Source organism: Silurus meridionalis, chromosome 6 (genome assembly GCF_014805685.1).
Source record: "Silurus meridionalis isolate SWU-2019-XX chromosome 6, ASM1480568v1, whole genome shotgun sequence".
Lineage (NCBI taxonomy): Eukaryota > Metazoa > Chordata > Actinopteri > Siluriformes > Siluridae > Silurus > Silurus meridionalis.
This window is the reverse complement of record NC_060889.1, coordinates 28,341,070-28,359,798: the sequence shown is the minus strand read 5'-3', so window position 1 is coordinate 28,359,798 and position 18,729 is coordinate 28,341,070. Positions and strand designations below refer to the sequence as shown.

The window sequence follows — 18,729 nt, the reverse complement described above, 5'->3', positions numbered from 1 at the left end:
AGATTTCTTTGACCCTGGTAACAAATTATGGCTGAAATCTGATTGGATCTGAAATCTGACAATACTAGAAGCAGTGTAACTGAGAAAAAGGAGAATAGACCACTGGCAATCATTTAAAACATATCAATGAAAAATTATAAAAAACTGAAGTCAGTGATTCTGATAGTGTTTAACCCTGCAGAGAAGGTCTTGCTGACCCTGATGGCCTTCCATTTCATGTATGTAGTAATAGTCTGTACAGGTTTGGTGTGTGAATAAAACTAATGAGACTTAAAACTATATTCCACATGTCTTCCTGAAGGACAGGATCAGGATCAGGTGGGTTGAATGACCTGCTTAAAGACAACAAAACAGCAGAGAATTTATTATTCAAGTCTGCTTGGTGATTGGTCATGTTTAGATTAATGATTCCTCTACCACTTCAGTCATTGGTTGATTTTTTTTGCCCTAAATGTATTGCTTGAACACAGAAAATTAGAACTGTTGAATAGTTTTGTGTCACCCAGGCCAATCTACCAAAACTCTACAGGGACTCCTTCCTTCCCTCCTTCCTTCCTTCCTTCCTTCCTTCCTTCCTTCCTTCCATCCATCCATCTATCCATCCATCCATCCATCCATCCTTTTAAATGATTGTATTTATCCCCCCACCTTCACAGGGAAAACCCAAGGTTTAGCCCAAGACTATCCATTCACAGCTATTCATTACTTATCCAACTAATCTAACAGTTCACATTCAGGCACCAGGAAACACCTGTCAGTCATGTGTTCCAATACTTTTGACGATAGCTTTTATGAAAAATGCTCGGTTTAGTCCAAAAGATGTCCAAGCCAAAGAGACATAAATCGGGACCATTTTTATCATCTTATGCTCTATCGTCTTTAAATCTCAAAAGAATGGCGAAGAATTTCAGTCAGGTTTGAAGGTCACACATTTTTTTGAGAGAGACCACAGAGTTTGAATTCTGTTTTAGACTTTACTGAAAGAGAAACTGCGCCTGAGTCATCCCAGATGGTCACATCCTGTGATAGCTCTGATATATAATGTCCTTTCTGTCTTTTCTCTCTGTCCCCAGTGCCTGCAGGAAGGTTCTGCGGCGTGAGTCAGACCTCGACCTGCTCTACATGACAAGCTGAACTAAAGGGCTAAAGGGAAATAAAAAAACAAAGAAAAGAAGAGCGTGTTCTCTCAGGCTGAGAAAGAGCGTCTGTGGGGAGGCAAGGGCGGCACGCGGGACAGAGCGTAGCCAGCTGGGAGACGAATCCATGCAGGACAAGAAGGAGCAGGACTCAGGAGGATGTCGACAGAGCAAGAAACACAAGCAAGCATCAAAGCCAGCGTGAAGCGCGAGTCCAAGAGGAAAGGTTCGAGTTGTTCTTTGTTTAGCATTTAGCATTTTGATGTTTGTGCTGCTGTGATGCCAAATAATGTAAAACCCCTGAGTATCTTAGGAAAAACTTTCATTAATGTCAGATTTTAAACATTACATTCCACACTTAGTCCCTATTTACTGTAATAATGACCTCCACTATTCTGGGAGATGTTCCACCAGATTTTCTAAAGATTTGTGGGAATTCATGGAGCTATAAGGAACTTAGTAAAGACCAGGTACTGATGTATGTGAGGTGAGGAGGCCTGGGGTGCAGTCAGCTTTCACATATATTCTAAAGATGTTCTGGAGGTCTATAGCAGGGGATATTCCATTTTAACCCATGAAAAGAAGATCTTCATGGAGCTGGCTTTGTGAACAGGGGCATTGTCATGCTGGAACAGGTTTGGGTATCCTAGTTCAAGTGATGGAAAGATTAGCCGTAAATAAAGGTCAGGTGGAAATGACGAAGGTCGAAGCACCTTATGTTTTGCTTACAGGTTCTTTTTTATTTTTTTAGATGAGAAACGTTTGGGAAATGATTAGAAACGAAAGTGTGAAGTGTTTTTAGACGGAAACAGCGTTTTCACATTTATACGGATAAGTTTAGACGTAGCCGAATTAGTCAGCGTAAGCATACTGCAGGATTTGCTTTTGGTTTTAGAGCAAATATTTGATTTTAGAGCCAATGGAGTGAGAAGAAAAAGGGATAATTAACACATAATGAACAGCAGCTGCCATATCTTTATATCAGTGAAAGTCGGTAGAATCAGGTGGATCAACACACCAGAACCATCTGATTTACCAGTTATGAGAACTAAAAAAAGCATGAGAAACACTTCAGTGTTATAGATGTGTGTGTGTGTGTGTGTGTGTGTGTGTGTGTGTGTGTGTGTGTGTTCTTGTATCCCAGTTTGCTAAGTCACCAGGCCGTATCATGATTGAACTGGAATTGAATTGACTTGAAAAAACAGGTAGAAGATGACCGTCTCACTTCAATCACTCACTCACTCTTCTTCAGTCTCCTGTAGTCTGTAATGAATCCCAGCACTTGAGCGAGCAGTAAATCTTCACATAGCTGCTTCTCCGCTGTTTTATGGGCCGCTGTCTGGTTCCATGGGGAAGACCATCGATCTGAGGAAAGCTATTACTTATGCAGGTGCTTGGCTTAGCCCAGCGAATGCCGAAGCAGTACAGAGAGAACGAAGATCATGCTAATCAGCTACTGCTACACGGACACATGGAATGTGTGGTACTTTCGGAAGAGCCCTTCGTGTCAGGGTTTGGCGGCAGATTTTATATCACTCTGCTGAGGAAAAAGGACAATGTGTAAGCCTTAAACAAAGGCTAAAGCTCTTGAGAAAAGAAGTTCTAGTTATGTAAGATCCTTCAGCGTTTGTGTGCTGAACGACTAGCGAGTTGAGAGACGGTGGGAGAGGCGCTGTCGGAAACAATTACGCATAGCCTTCCTGCACTGACAGCGTGATGTAAGAGCTAGCTGTATCAGGCTGGCTTTGAGGAATAAGGAGAAAAGCAATAGTGATGACTAGGACATAAATGCAGCTACAATGCACTGAACCTACTTCATCAAGACTGACGGATAGAGGACACACCTCCTTGATTGGGGCTGATTAATACAGAGGACACACCCCTTTCTAGGAGACTGACAGATACAGAGGACACACCTCCTTGATTGGGGCTGAGTAATACAGAGGACACACCCCTTTCTAGGAGACTGATAGATACAGAGGCCACACCTCCTTTCCTTTACTAAAGCTGACAGATCCAGATACCATGCCTTCTTTACTGAGGCTAATAGATAAAAAGGCCACACCCCTTTCAAGGAGACTGACAGATACAGAGGACACACCTTCTTAATTGGGGCTGACCCATACAGAGTTCACACCTCCTTCATTGAGGCTGACTCATACAGAGGCCACACCTCCTTCATTAAGGCTGACTCATACAGAGGGCACATCTCCTTCATTGAGGCTGACTCATACACACCTACTTCATTGAGGCTGACTCATACAGAGGCCACACCTCCTTCATTGAGGCTGACTCATACAGAGGCCACATCTCCTTCATTGAGGCTGACTCATACAGAGGCCACATCTCCTTCATTGAGGCTGACTCATACAGAGGCCACACCTCCTTCATTGAGGCTGACTCATACAGAGGCCACATCTCCTTCATTGAGGCTGACTCATACAGAGGCCACACCTCCTTCATTAAGGCTGACTCATACAGAGGGCACATCTCCTTCATTGAGGCTGACTCATACACACCTACTTCATTGAGGCTGACTCATACAGAGGCCACACCTCCTTCATTGAGGCTGACTCATACAGAGGCCACATCTCCTTCATTGAGGCTGACTCATACAGAGGCCACATCTCCTTCATTGAGGCTGACTCATACAGAGGCCACACCTCCTTCATTGAGGCTGACTCATACAGAGGCCACATCTCCTTCATTGAGGCTGACTCATACAGAGGCCACACCTCCTTCATTAAGGCTGACTCATACAGAGGGCACATCTCCTTCATTGAGGCTGACTCATACACACCTACTTCATTGAGGCTGACTCATACAGAGGCCACACCTCCTTCATTGAGGCTGACTCATACAGAGCCACATCTCCTTCATTGAGGCTGACTCATACAGAGGCCACATCTCCTTCATTGAGGCTGACTCATACAGAGGCCACACCTCCTTCATTGAGGCTGACTCATACAGAGGCCACATCTCCTTCATTGAGGCTGATTCATACAGAGGGCACATCTCCTTCATTGAGGCTGACTCATACACACCTCCTTCATTAAGGCTGACTCATACAGAGACCACACCTCCTTCATTGAGGCTGACTCATACAGAGGCCACACCTCCTTCATTGAGGCTGACTCATACAGAGGCCACACTTCCATAATTGAGGCTGACATACAGAGGCCACACCTCCTTCATTGAAACCAAAAGATAAAGATGTTAACTCTTCTTCACTGAGCCTGGCACACTTTTTTCCTCATATTTGATCATTAATATCTAACTCAAAAGCAGCAACACCAGCCTCAAGAGCGCAAACTGCAGACGCTAACACGCTTTGATGTGATGTTTGCTCATGCTTCGAGATCTCCGAGCTGTACACTGCGCAGTCAGTGTGTACCTGTGCGTTCTGCTCTCTCAGCCCACGACAGGAAATGCCTCTCATCCGTGAATGCCTTCCATCTCCATAGCAACTGTTGCTCTCTGACAGAAGCCCATGATGATTCATACTCAGTCAGACTAACCATACACTCACTTTCAGAATCACAAACATCACCGATTACTCGTCTGAATCCTCCACACCGAATAATCATTCCTCATTCTCCATTTAGCTTTAGAAATCACAGTGCGTGGGAAAGTGAAGAGCTTCCTCTCTTCATGTATAAAACATCAACAGGAACCGTAAACAAGTGGAGAAGCCAGATGGCTAATGGCAGATGTACTTTTGACGGGTGTACTTGGATTTGCATCGTCTCCAAGCGGCTGTTGAATCACCTTCACAGGAAAGAAGTGAACCAGGGATTGAATTTAATCATCTTGAAAAAAACATCTACTTCCAGCTGGTTTGTGTGGTTTTGGGAAATGCAATGTTTTGTGGGTTTGGAATGGAAGCTTGGTGAAGCTTCTTCTGAACAAGGTGTCTCGGTCCACTTCCAGGTGACCTCCAAGGTGGTTTGTTCGCAATGAGAAAACGAATCCAACTCTGATTCAGATTGAACTCCAGGAAAAATGCGGGGGTTTATGGAGAGCCATAGGGTACAAAGTGAACCAAATACCATGTCGTTTCAACCAAGTGGTTATGGTTGGAACTGAAGAGAATCAGTTTAATGTTCCCCCCATACATGATGTGGACATTTGAGTATGCTATGTGCTTCATTCTTCTGGCAAGATGTTCCACTAGTTTTGTGGAGATCTGAGCTCATTCAACCACAAGGGTGTTAGTAAAGTCAGGCACTGATGCAGGTGAGGTGAGGAGGCCCAAAGGTCTTCAATGGGGTTGTCCCAAAACATCATTATTTGGTTGAGACTAGCCCTACTGCTCTAGCTGGTATCTCATTAGTTAAGATCAGAAGGTTGCTGATCAGAAGGTTTCATAAACTGATTCCTGAGAAGAAACCTTAAGAGGAACCAAACTCAAGCTATCCAACATCTCCAGCCATTATTTTTGGTATCTACTCTATATGGATATGAAGTTTGGAGAACTCAATAGAAACGTTGTCATTGCTCTACACCCTACATCCATTGTTCTCGGTTTCAACCACTTCCTGTATGGTTTACAGTAAATCCAAAGCATGAATGATGACGAAGAACGGTCTCATCCTTCTGATCTGGATTTGCTTTCATCCTGAAGTCTTTCCTGGAGAAGCACTGATGCAGGATGAATTTCCACGCCCACACGTGGAACGCAGTTCATCTCTGGAAACCGAAGCATCAGAAGGTTGTGCTGCTAATTAGGTTGAGAAGGTGACACTAATGTATTCCACATTGGGCATTTGGTGAGGCGTAATTAGCAGACGGTTGTCCACAATGCTTCTCCATGGCACATGATAAGAGCGTGGAGTGGAGTTTTCATTAAAGCTCAAACAGACTAATGTTACTTCCTGGTCGTGGTCTAATTTCTCATAACAAGTACAGAGTACAGAGTACGTGATTGCTTTCACGTCACTGAGGAGGTCAACGAGCTCCAGTGCCAGAGCTTGTCCTCCTGAACCGAGCCGCCTTTTTGCCAAACCCGGCTACCCGTAGGGCCGCTTGTTCATTCGCGCCCATCTGCTGCCATCTGTCCGGCTCTCCTGCCATCATGCCACTGCTGTCTCATCTGAAGTTGGCAGGCATTCTTCATGTAATAGGGTGAGAGGATTTTCTCAGTGGGAGCTGGATTCAACCCAGTAGAAGCAGATCTTTGCTCATTTTCTCATTGCAACACTCGATGAAATCCAGCAGGAACTCAGCAGTAAACATATGGAGTTCTGCTGTTTAAATGATGGAAGTTAAAATGTTTTGTGAATGAAAAGAGTCCTTTCGTGCCTTATGGGTTTATTGACTCTGCTGAGGTTCATTCAAAGAGCTGAGGAGGGTCTGTGAGGACAGTGCTGATAAGCTCTAATGTGGACACAAGAGTTTAGTGACCAGTGAGGACTTGGTTTGTCCTGGTGTACTGGCCTCACTGTACCAGGAAGGTGCTATTGGATGCTACAAAACTAAACAAACAAACAAAAAAAGTAGGGGAAAAAAGCAAATTAAATTAATAAATTAATAAAACAACAACAACAAAAAACTTTATTAAAAAGAAAAAAGCAATAAAAAAAAAGACTAAAACAAAAAATAAATAAAGGTAAAAGCAATAAAACAAAAAGACAAAACAAAAATGTAACAATAATTAAATGAAGCAGAAAACTAAATAAACCAAAAAAACTAAGACAATAAAAAAAAAAAAAAAAAGCAAAGAACAAAAGACATAAATAAAATGAAAATTAAACAAAAATAACAAAAAAAAAAAAAAGACTGTTTACCTTATTGTGCTCATTTGTTCTGTATTTAAAACCGTTTCTGGGTATTTTTCCAAATAGAAGTTTCTATTGTATATTTAAATTCACAGCCTCAATTAAATATTTATGTGTACATAAAGTGCTCATTTACATTTATGGCGTTGGGCATAGGTTAAGTTTCCAACAGAGACTTACAATTTGCTCGACTGCTCCACCTTTTGATCAGTAATCCATCCTGCGTGATTGAACAATGACGGGTTTAATGGAGTATGATTGTAATTACACTATATGGACAAAAGTATGCGGACACCTGACCATAATCATCCGTTTCGGTCCCTAGTGCTCTCATAATAGGCCCTAATCACCTGGAAATGATGTTCCACTAGATTTTGTGGAGATTTGTGTTCATTCAGATATAAAGGTGTTAGTAAAGTCAGGTACGGATGTAGAAGAGATGGTGAGGAGGCCTGCGGTGTTCACATTTGGCCTGTTCAAAGGGTTTGGAGCGCAATAGCAGGAGATTTTCCAAACTATGTAAAGCATATGTCCATTTAACTGGATTTGTGCACAAATCATGCTGGAACAGGTCTCCTAGTTTCACCATGGTGTAACAGTTTGTAAAAGAACCACATATGCCAATACTTTTGCCCGTATTGTGTACCGGCTCTAAGTAGCCTAATAAAGATCTTACATTCCTGCTCGCTCTATTGATTTTTCCTTGTTTTTCCCACCTGTGATTCCAGAGCCACCAAACCAAAAAAATGACCTTGTTTTGCTCTTTACAAATAGAACCATGAGTACCTCGGGCAGGTCCCACCCATCCAAACAGTTAACCATAATAACTGCATTAATTCCAGCATCTCATCATCAGCGACACCCTGAGAGGTGCAGAGAACATGCTGCATGGCATCAGGGCCTCTTTCATGCTCTGTTAGCCTCCATCCACCACTAAGCTCAGAGAACACAGTCATCTAAATCAATCAGACATCAACCAGCTCTGGGGTTTAATCCCGAGCTAACGGCAGGAAAGGATCTTCAGCGGCGTTCAGCAAATCAGAGCCTTCAACAACAGCAAAAAAACATCCAAACAGCCCTAACCCGCCGCTGAACTGCATCACAGGGGTCTTCATATAGATATCCGCTAAGCTCGGGGTCTTCTGAAGAACCAAATGCAGGATGAAAAGAAGCTCCTGCTCTGTTCAGTTTTCAACAGTCCGTGCTTTTTATTTCTTCTCAGCGAAACAGCTGTGAAAATCTATTCCGAAAGGAATGCAATCGGTTTCAGTGACTATTTAAACTGTACAAAAGTATTGGGACACCCGACTTCTCCAGCCGTACTGTATGAGAGACTTCACCAAACTGTTACCACAGAATTAGAGGGCGCAATCGTGTAGGACGTCTTTAGATGCCCAAAACCCAAACCCTGTTCCAGCAGGACACAAAGCCAGAACATCTCCATGAATATCTGCTTTACTGTACCAATCATTCTGCACATGTATATTAGTGCTAGCAGTTCTTTCTTTCTTTCTTTCTTTCTTTCTTTCTTTCTTTCTTTCTTTCTTTCTTTCTTTCTTTCTTTCTTTCTTTCTTTCTTTCTTTCTTTCGACACCTGGGTTTTTCAGCCATATGTAGTCTATGTATTTGAAAGAATGATACCCCCAACCTCTCTCTCTCTCTCTCTCTCTCTCTCTCTCTCTCTTTCTTTCAGGTCAGAACCGTAGCGAGCAGGCTCTGATCAATCGTTTCAGAGGTGACGGTGTTCGCTACAAAGCCAAGCTGATTGGGATCGACGAGGTGTCTGCACGCGGAGATAAACTCTGCCAGGACTCCATGATGAAGCTAAAGGTACACGAACATGAAGACGAGCAAGGTGTCCATCGTCTCAATTTAATCCTATTCCACAGTTTTCCACAAACCTATTGGAAACTTTAAGTTTCCTTCCCTCTGACAATCCCCTGGAGTTAAAAACTGGTCTGTAAATCCGACACAAGTCGCTGGTTGGGGTGTAATCGGCAGATAGAATAGAAAGAGCTTTGACATTTAAGTGAGTGGTTGAGCCAGCCTACGCCACATCACGCCCGCAGAGCCACGCTGTTAACCGACGTGTTCACTTAGAACAAGAGGCGCTAGTACAATAGAGCTAATCCTCAGGCGGTCTGTCAAATGAACTCCTCCAAGCTTTGTTCCTCTGTCAGACTTCAGCCCAGCTCTGACAGGTCAGCTCATTAATGACAGCTTAGCTTATATATATATTCGTATAGATTTAATAGCTGTTTTTTTTTTCATTCCACAATGGCTGACAGAGGAGAAGAAATCTATTTGGTCGCAGATACACTTACAAGCACATTTACAAGACGGACTTTTCAAGAAAAGATGGATCGTGAGGGAAGGTCGGCCCAAGCAGTTCTCCCAAAAAGATCTCTTGCTTCTTTCCTGTAGATTTGACACAAAAACCCACAACCTGCCTTTGTTTTAAATCCCCAGGAAAACTGTAATGCATAAAGAAATGCAAAAAAAACGCATTGGGTGATTTTCTGAGGTAAATATTGATGATTCTGCTAGAGATGATGTATGCAGGAGGTGCAGTTGCGGCTACAGTGAAAGGAGACGTGTTGAATTGTGTTCATTGGGTTTCTTGCTTTCTGACTTCTAACGCACTTCCCTTTCACAAACACGCCTCTGTTGTGCAAACCAGAAGTTCGTTTCCTGTTCTGTCTGCTGGAAGATGCATCATGATCACTTTTTTAAATCGATGCACCGATACGAATCAGTAAATCTTCCCCAGAATATATCTGAATATGTATCAAGGGCTTCTAACACCATGTCAGAATTCATAAAACACTCCATTTCTTTGTGCTACTAAAATGCCCCGCTCTGATTTCCACACCCCAAGAGGATTTGTTTAATTTATTTATTAATATTTTTTCAATGTTTCACCCCCTCAGTTGTCTAGCTGAGTAGCTAATAACCACTGTGGCACTTTCGGGAAGCAGAGCTGCCAATTTGCAGGAAATAATAGAGGCATAGAGGAATATGTGATGTGTGGTTCAAGCATGGCTTATAACTCGCTAACGAGCAGGAGCACCTGGTGTCTGGGTTCTAGCAGAGCTAAGCCTCATAGATAAAAAGACATAAGTGTGAGGTGATGATCGCCAAATCATATTTGGTGTTCAGGGTAACCGAACATCCAATGATCCCTGCTAATGATTGATGTGCTCTGGTTCTTACAGATCGTTCTTTCTTTCAGGGTATTGCTGCTTCGGCTCGGTCCAAAGGGGAGCACAAGCAACGGGTTTTCTTAACCGTCTCCTTCAACGGCATTAAGATCTACGACGAGAGATCCGGGGTGGGTCATGACTGCTTTCACATCGCCAAAGATGGAGTCTGATTTACATTTACTGTATACAATGTTCTCATATTACTGAGCAATTAGGGATTTTGCTTAAAGGCCCAGGAATGAGCTCAGATTTAATGGAGCTCAGATTATTGCCTCTTGTACTGTCCTCCATCCTTTCCCAAATAAAGAAACATTTCAGCCTAGACGTCCGAAATAAACCTTTTTTGGAACGTTTTATAAGCTAAGTATGAAACTGATATCCTTTTTCTGAACCTGATTCAAGACTATGGACAAGGACTATGTTTCCCACAGACCACTGCACTGCAATGCACCATGTCACACGTTTGTTTGCACTGATTCATGTTCACAAAAATTTGTGGACACCTCATAGTCAGATTGGTATGTGCTTTCTGAACATCACGCTTCACATTTGGTTCCTGTTAAATTAACCTGCACTCTTCTGAGAAGATGTTGTTCTAGATTTTCTGGAGATTTGTTCTCATTCAGACACAAGGATGTTAGTAGTTAGTTATGTAGATGAGGTGAGGTGAGGAGGCCTGGGGTGCAGTCAGTGTTCCAGTTCTTTCTAAAGGTCTTCAGTAGGATTAAGGCTCTATAGAAGGCCACTCAAGAACTTCCATTAGAATATCTTCATGGAGCTGGCTTTGTGCACAGGGGCATTATCATGCTGGAACAGGTTTGGGTTTCTAGTTGAAGTAAAGGGATAAATTCATGCCACAGCATCCAAAGACATCTTAGACTGTTGTTTGCCTCCAATTTAGTGGTAAACGTTTGTGAAGAACCACACATGGCTGTGTGTCACAATACTTTCGGCCAAATGTGTATATCGGCCTCATTAGTAGTAGTTCCTGGATAAAAAGTGAACAGTATACAAAATACTGAGTGAGCAATGTATTTCCCTGAAGATGAGGTCGAATTTTCAGCTGCTCTGATACTAATAAAACTTAATTAAACCCCAATTGGATATGATCGTAAATCATGTATGAGATATAGCCAAAAAAAAAAAAGACAGAAGCATTTAGAAACACCTCATTTGAGCTTTAAAATATTAATCTGGATTTGAAGCTCGCTGGACTGAGTCCAGTTTCATTAACAGTAATGACGGCTTCCCTTGCCACGGCTCTCTCTTAGTGTGATGTACTGCTTTCTTTCTCCAGGCTGACAGCCAAATAGCTCCGACCGGCTCGCGTCCTCGTTAATCACAGTTAATTAGCTCAAACTCTGGCTTTTTTTTTTTTTTTACTGTCCGTTAAGTGCTAGCCATCATCATAGTCATCAGCAAAGATGCTAATTGAATGTGGGCTGTTTTTAAACCACAGGTTTTACAACATCACCATTCTGTGCATGAGATCTCCTACATCGCAAAAGACACCAGAGACCATCGTGCCTTCGGCTACGTCTGCGGGAAAGAAGGGAACCACAAGTTTGTCGCCATCAAGACGGTCTATTCAGTGAGTGGCCATGTTTTTTCTTTACTAATTGACTTTCTGGTTTTCTTGAAGCCCCTTGAAGCCCCATAGGCTTCAGTCACACTCCATTTTTTGCTCTATTGACTCCCATTCAGTGAATGCAAAAGGTGGGGACTGGAAATGTTGCTACGGGTTAACAGCCACAGTTTGACCCTTTTCAAAAAACACAAGATGAAGAACCGCTGATTACAGAAGGTGGCGCAGGCAATAGTTTGGAACCGGTGCGAGCTCGTTTCGATCCGCTTGCCATTAGTTATAATGGAGCCCTGGAGTGTTGCACAACGAGCGTTCACTGTAAAAACCTTTTATAAGATGGGTGATAGTATGAGTGCTACACAAAGTGAATTTCAGCATCATTGCCAGTTTGGACGCCATGATCGTGTCCTGTCTGCTCATTCGATTACAACATTTCGAAGAAACGGCTCGACACACCATCGATGCAGCGTGGTGTGGAACAGAACGGCGACGGCTCCTCACGATGGCAGCTCGAACAGCCTCGGTATTCTCTGGTGTAAAAGCCAAACCCGTTTCTTCAAAATGAGCAGACGGGACACGATCATGGCGTCCTTAATGGTAATGACGCTGAAATTCCCTCACACTATTACCATTTTTATGAAAGGCTTTCGCAGCGAATGCTCGTTGTTCCCTTTCCCTGCACCATCCTGTAAAACAGATTGTAAATTTTAACGTTTTCATATCCAGGCGCCTCCCACTTCTTTTACAGCAGGTACTTGAAGATATTTTGCATGCTGAAAGACTAGTGTGGCTTTTTGAACATCACATTCCACTCCCCATTTGCCATTGGAATATACTCCACTCTTCTGGGAAGATGTTCCACTAGATTTTGTGGAGATTCATTCAGCTACAATGATTTTAGTTAAGTCAGGTAATGGTGTAGGTAAGGAGGCCTGGGATGTAGTCAGCGTTCACATTCATCATGTTTAATAGGACTTTATCTCAGCAGGAGATCTTCAACATCTTCCAAACCATGGAAAGCATATTTTCATGGAGCTGGATTTGTGAACAGGGGCTTTGTCATGCTGAAATAGGATTCTAATCAACTGGATGCTTTGGTTAGCATGTTTGGAGCATAAAATATGGCATAAAAAGCATAAAATATGCAAAACAACAAATGCAGACATGTTTGTTTCACAACTTTAATCCATTTTTCTTTATACCATGCCCAGTCTAAATACTCCATGGTCTGGATGCATTCAAACCACTAAAGCTGTTTTACATATATGGCTTTTGGTGCAAGCCTTTATCCAGAGCGACTTACAACTTACCAGTTGAGGGTAATGAACCTTGTTTAGGGCACAGCAGTGGCATCTTGGGGGTGCTGGGATTTGAACTTGTGACCTTCTGACCCAGCATCCGATGTCTTAACCACTAAACAACCACCTCCCAGGTAGTTGTGGTTAGTGGCAAGTAGTTTGTTGACTTTATTCTGTACAAGCCTGTATTTAAAGGCATTTAACGTAACCTTGGTCGATATGTTCACACATTCTTACTGGAACAGTAATGGAGCCATTTGTTTCAACCGTATTTTCAAACAAAAACCCATTTTTAATATAAAAAGGAAGCAAGGATTCATCATGCTTTTATGGAGCTATGGGAGCTAAAACATTTGACCTGAAATGAATTGCACAAGAAACAGATTGAACTCCAGAGAACTCTTAAAAAACGCTTGCAGAATGAAAATGATATGGAGAAGAATGAAATTACTTTTTTTTTATATAGAAACAAACAGAAAACCATGAAATACAACAATGGTCCCTTCTGCATTATCTCCAGTCTGCTTCTTTTTTGTAGGCCGAGCCTTTAATTCTGGAGCTTCGTGACCTTTTTACACTCATCTATGACCTGAAGCAGAGGGATGAAGGGGAGAAGAAAGTGCAAAAAGCGAAGCACTGCGAGCAGGCTGTTTATCAGGTGCAGTAAAAGTGTTTCATTAAGATTTTTTCTTAATTAACGTAAGGAAACGTTTTGCTGAACAATGCTAGTTATGACTGCAAAAGTCAATTTGGTTGTCCTGCTTCAATGTTAGAAAAACTTTTATCTTCTGAGAATGAATGCTTTAGAATCCACCTTCTTCTTCCAATGTATGTTGCAGACGATCCTCGAGGATGACAGTGACGACCCAGTGTATCAGGTAAGCGCAGTTTTGTTCTGTGCGGCCTACAAAGCTAAATCAAAGACTCCTGAATGCAGCACAGTTCAGTGTTTTTCCATCCGAATCATCTTGAGAGTCAAAGCTAGCCAGTGGGGTGCTCTTCCAGGACTGGAGTTGATTTTCCATGTTTTGCATAGACTATTAATACACAGAAGCATGTCTATGACTTTCTATAGCATGTACTTTAATGTGTTCCCAAAATCTGGAAGGGGGCAACCGATGTACATTGTCAAAATGCAGCAGGTTTCTTATCCAAACCTACTTACATTTGATGTCATTCATACAACTGAGCAGCTGAGGGCCTTACTCAGAGCCCCAGGAGTGGCAGATGGTATGGCTGGGATTTGAACTCACAACCTTCAGACCAAAGTTCAATGCGTTAAATACCAAACTACCACCTTGCTGACATCTTTGCCTTCTAGACACGCTTTTTTTAAGGTTTATTTACATCAGTATAATTATTTCTTTTGGATATTTCAAACAGTTTCCAATGTGTTATTATTTTAGTCACCTTTGTAAGATGAGCAATTCCATATATAATACAAATACAGATTTTATAGAGAAGTCAATTGTCTCAGGACAACCTGGTCTCCCTTGATTTGTGCTTCTGCCAGACAGAGATAACACTTCTTTTGGCAGTTAGTTCAACTCTGCACAAGGCCTCCAGCACTGGATTATGTGCAGCACAAGGTGTTTGGCCCAGCACTCTGTGCTTTGTGTTTGACCGAACATGTCATCTGCATATGCTGCAGCATAGTGTAGTGGTGTGGCCCTAGGACAAAGTTCCAAAGCTTTTTAGAAGGTCACACCATGGAGGGGTGAATTGGACAATCTGGTACTGCTCCAGTCTGCACATTTTCTTACTGGCTTCTGGGCCAGCAAAGTCATAAATCAAGTCTTGCACAAATGCCCCGTATATCAATTTGGGGCTCATTTTAGCTACCAAAAGACATTACAAAACATGGTACTGATTTGGGATTCACATGGCAGCATCCAGCAAATCTTGGGGCTTTGGTTGTGGGGGGCAAAAGGTTTCTGAAGAAATCTCTGGGACACCTCCATTTCCACAAAAAGCATATACTGTAGGACAGTGCCACCATCTATTGTAGCGTTTGATTGCATTTACAACATTTGACATGCGTCTTTATCCAGACTGATTTACATTTTTCTCGTTCATACAACTAATGAGGTTAATAGACATGCTCAGGGGCCCAGGAATGGCAGTTTGGTGTGGCTGGGTTTCGAAATCATGACCTTCTGATTCAAAGTCCAATGCCTTAACCACTAAGCTACCACCTCCCCAAGGTACCACCTGATTGGTACATTGGGCAACTATATCTGTCTTGTCTGCAGCACCTGCAGGAGCTAATACACGTCTTGAATTTAAAGTCTTGATCCTTGATAATTTTTTAAGAGAACAGCTTCAGGATAGAATCAGGCATAGTCCACTACCCCCTTGATATACCCATGTTCCCTTTGCCAACTTCAACAATTATCTTGTTATTTGCATTTAGAGTTGCAGAAGTAGAGCTGGCAATTGTGGCTATTGCAGGGTGTTCAGGTTTGTACATCCACATTGGCCACCTGGGATTGTTAGTGGCTTACATTCAGCTAGACAAAAGTCAAAGTCTTGGCTCATTACCATTTTGTGGTACTTGTGGAGAAACTACAGGTTACCTTGGAAATGTTCCACTTTGTGCATGAAAAAGATACATACAGAGGACAGCCATTTCCCAGTACCAAAGACATTTTATTTTATGCAAGTAAGGAAAGCTAAGAGTAGTTTTGAGCTCATTGCCATGTTGATGAATAAGCCCTTGCAGAATGTGCCATGGCTCCTGGCTATATTGTCTCACCAGGTCTAAATTTAAACTCCCTGCCAACTTCATGAGCCAGTACTGTGTCGATGTTTCCAGGAGGTGTTTCACAAGAATGATGGCTACTTTGGTACTGAAAAAGAATAGAGGAAATTGTATACCCTTTTATTTTATTCAAGAACTGGATTCCCAGGTCTGTTCTTCTTATTGGCAGATTCTGGCAACATTTGAAAGGCACTTTCATTTGAATCTTTTCTAATATACAACTCTGCATTTATACTTCAGGTCACACTATCTCGCTGAGGCTAATTTTCACTTACCAGCCACTACCAATGAGATTCTATCCCTCCAACATTTTGGTCTTGCTAATTCTCACTCACTAATTTGCTCTCCCCTATTGTAACACACCTAATTATTTGAATCGGAAAATCTGCTGGGCCCTTGAGCAAAGCCTCTTAACCATCAACTGCTCAGTCTCATTTTAAGTTGTTCTGGATATGAGTGTCTGCTATTTGATGTAGATGTAATGCAGGGTAAATGTTAACATGTACTTTTTTGGAAACACACAGTATCAACCAGCAGCATCCTTCCATAACTGCTTCCAATTTAGCTTCCTTAGACTCCTGGATATAAAAGGCTGTGCCATCGTTTGGATTCCAACCATCTTTATAGATACCAGTGTTGCATACAGTGTCAGAATATATTTAAAGTGTTGGAAAAATCATTTGAAGCAAGTGGTAGCTTTAAGATGTGGTTGCTTTTTTAGCAAACACTACAAAGCTAAACATGTGAACTCAAGGGGGATCCAAATTAGGATTTCTTGCAGCCAAAGATCCAGATAAGTGAGGAACATGACTGCATGCTGACAAGTTTATTAATATAATATCAATATGTTTTCGTTCATTGTGGTAATTCCCATTGAATACAACAGATTTAACATGTTTTGAACTTGCAGGGAAAATCATTTTCAAGCATGCCATGTCATCAGCTTGGTAAAGAGTATAAATGAAAGAGTAGATAAAGTAAAACATTTGTGAAACCCTTTTTGGGTTGATTTGTTTGCCCAGACGGTAGTCTCTGATCTGAGGACCTGCCTTCAGCAAAAATGTTTGTAGCTGCAACAATGTGCCACAGGATATCAGCTACAGAAAACTTGAAATGAATAAGTTTTTTATATATACATAATATATATTGGCTATAATTTTTTTTTATGTATTTTGTTACTACTCTGGGTCGACCAGTTGCCAAACCTCTGTCCTTCTATTAAAAAAAGTTCTCTTAGTAAATTGTCCCTTAATGGCTATAATAAAAACATGCTACTTGCAATGAAGTGCTTTTCTCGTGGCAGGCTATAAGGGTACTCATTTTAGCATGTTGGCTTTTTATGTTGGCTGATTAATGTTATATTATGACTCTGACTTCTGACTGGCAACCCATGTGGCCACTCCCACTTTTCTTTTCCTTTTGTCACTTTCATTCTCTTTTCCAACTTTAGTACATTGTGTTTGAAGCTGGACATGAGCCACGCCATGGTCCCCAATCAGAGGAGAGCATTTACCAGGTATTATGCCAAGTCCCACCCCTTTTCCTTTATGTCCAGCCCCTTTTAAAAGTCATAGTGTTGTAGAGGAAGGCTATTGTTTACTAGTAAGTGAGGATATTGTAAAATATAACGTGTTGGAATACAAATTAATGATACAGATGTTTATGTTTATACTGTATCTCACAAAAGTGAGTAAACCCCTCACATTTCAGCAACCATTTTAGTAGCACTTTTGTTGCCAGCTATTTTGACAATAATGGCTGTATGTTGATTTTTTTTAGAGCACAGTAAATCTGTACTTCTATATAATTTGATTTGAAATATATTCAAGCTTAAATTCTATAGTATTGTCCCTTGAGAAGATACTAAAATGGTTGCTGAAATGTGAGAGGTATACTCAATTTTATGAGATACTGTATATAACATATATAAAAACAGAGGTTTAATCGGTGTAATGACTTTTAGGTCCCAACGAGCCAGCAGAAAGAAGGGGTCTATGATGTTCCAAAGCGGCATTTAATGACTGTAGGTGTCTCTCATTGTATCACCAGCCTTCCCTATATATAAAGTCCCTCCAACAAACCTCTCTCCAAAACTCAAAAATGGACAGGCTTTCGGTTCCATTCAATAGTATCAGGAATATATATTATCTTCAGATTTCAGTCCATCACAGACTACAGCACTGCAGAATAAAACTGTCTCGGCAAACCTAATTTTACTCCCTGGTTCAACACAAATATTCATTTACTCGAGTGCCAAGCAGCTGGTTTGGCTCATGAGATGGTAGATAAGGGAAAACGCTAAACTGTGTGCTGCTGTGGCCAGCCAGGACTGCACATTTATTACTTATCTGAAACACTTACAGAAAATAAATGATCTGGCTTTTATTTAATTCTATCATTTGTTTTTCTGGGTTTATGAGAGGTTTGGTGTTGAGACACTGGTTGTATCTGTCTAGTGCATTGCATGCCATTAGGTGAGGTTTATTGGATGGATGGATGGATGGATGGATGGATGGATGGATGGATGGATGGATGGATGGATGGATAGATAGATAGATAGATAGATAGATAGATAGATAGATAGATAGATAGATAGATAGATAGATAGATAGATGACAAAATAACAGAGACAGAGAGAACAATAGTCAGAAAGAAAGAAAGAAAGAAAGAAAGAAAGATCAGTATATTTGCTTTTTAAAAATGATTCCCTGCCATTAGCAGTCATCCATCAGAATTTTCTCATGCTCATTAGTTTCCCTCCTTCCATCACTTTCCACCACTAAATCTCAGCAAAGTATGTTTATGTGTAACAGGGATAGACATCTCACTGCAATTGTTTTTCCTTCTTCATTCATCACACAACTGGAGGAAGAAAATCTTGACTCTTTATTGACTTTTGCAAAGAAAACTTCATTTGATTTGTTTGAACACTTCCCATTTGGATCATACTGGGTTCTGTGGTGTCTTGC

General features: G+C 41.5%; 1 protein-coding gene across 5 annotated transcripts in view; it reads left to right on the top strand.

Annotated features, from left to right (window-relative positions):
* The window catches only part of dab1b (DAB adaptor protein 1b), a 38,249-nt gene that overhangs the window by 11,630 nt on the left and 7,890 nt on the right, over nucleotides 1–18,729 (top strand). For all 5 annotated transcript variants that reach the window (XM_046851017.1, XM_046851016.1, XM_046851014.1 and 2 more), the window contains exons 2-9: nucleotides 1,074–1,362; nucleotides 8,607–8,743; nucleotides 10,146–10,244; nucleotides 11,576–11,707; nucleotides 13,538–13,657; nucleotides 13,839–13,877; nucleotides 17,211–17,276; nucleotides 17,724–17,783. In XM_046851017.1, coding sequence (XP_046706973.1) covers nucleotides 1,296–1,362; nucleotides 8,607–8,743; nucleotides 10,146–10,244; nucleotides 11,576–11,707; nucleotides 13,538–13,657; nucleotides 13,839–13,877; nucleotides 17,211–17,276; nucleotides 17,724–17,783 — 720 coding nt within the window. In that variant the 5' untranslated portion in view covers nucleotides 1,074–1,295. The remainder of the gene's footprint in view (nucleotides 1–1,073; nucleotides 1,363–8,606; nucleotides 8,744–10,145; nucleotides 10,245–11,575; nucleotides 11,708–13,537; nucleotides 13,658–13,838; nucleotides 13,878–17,210; nucleotides 17,277–17,723; nucleotides 17,784–18,729) is intronic.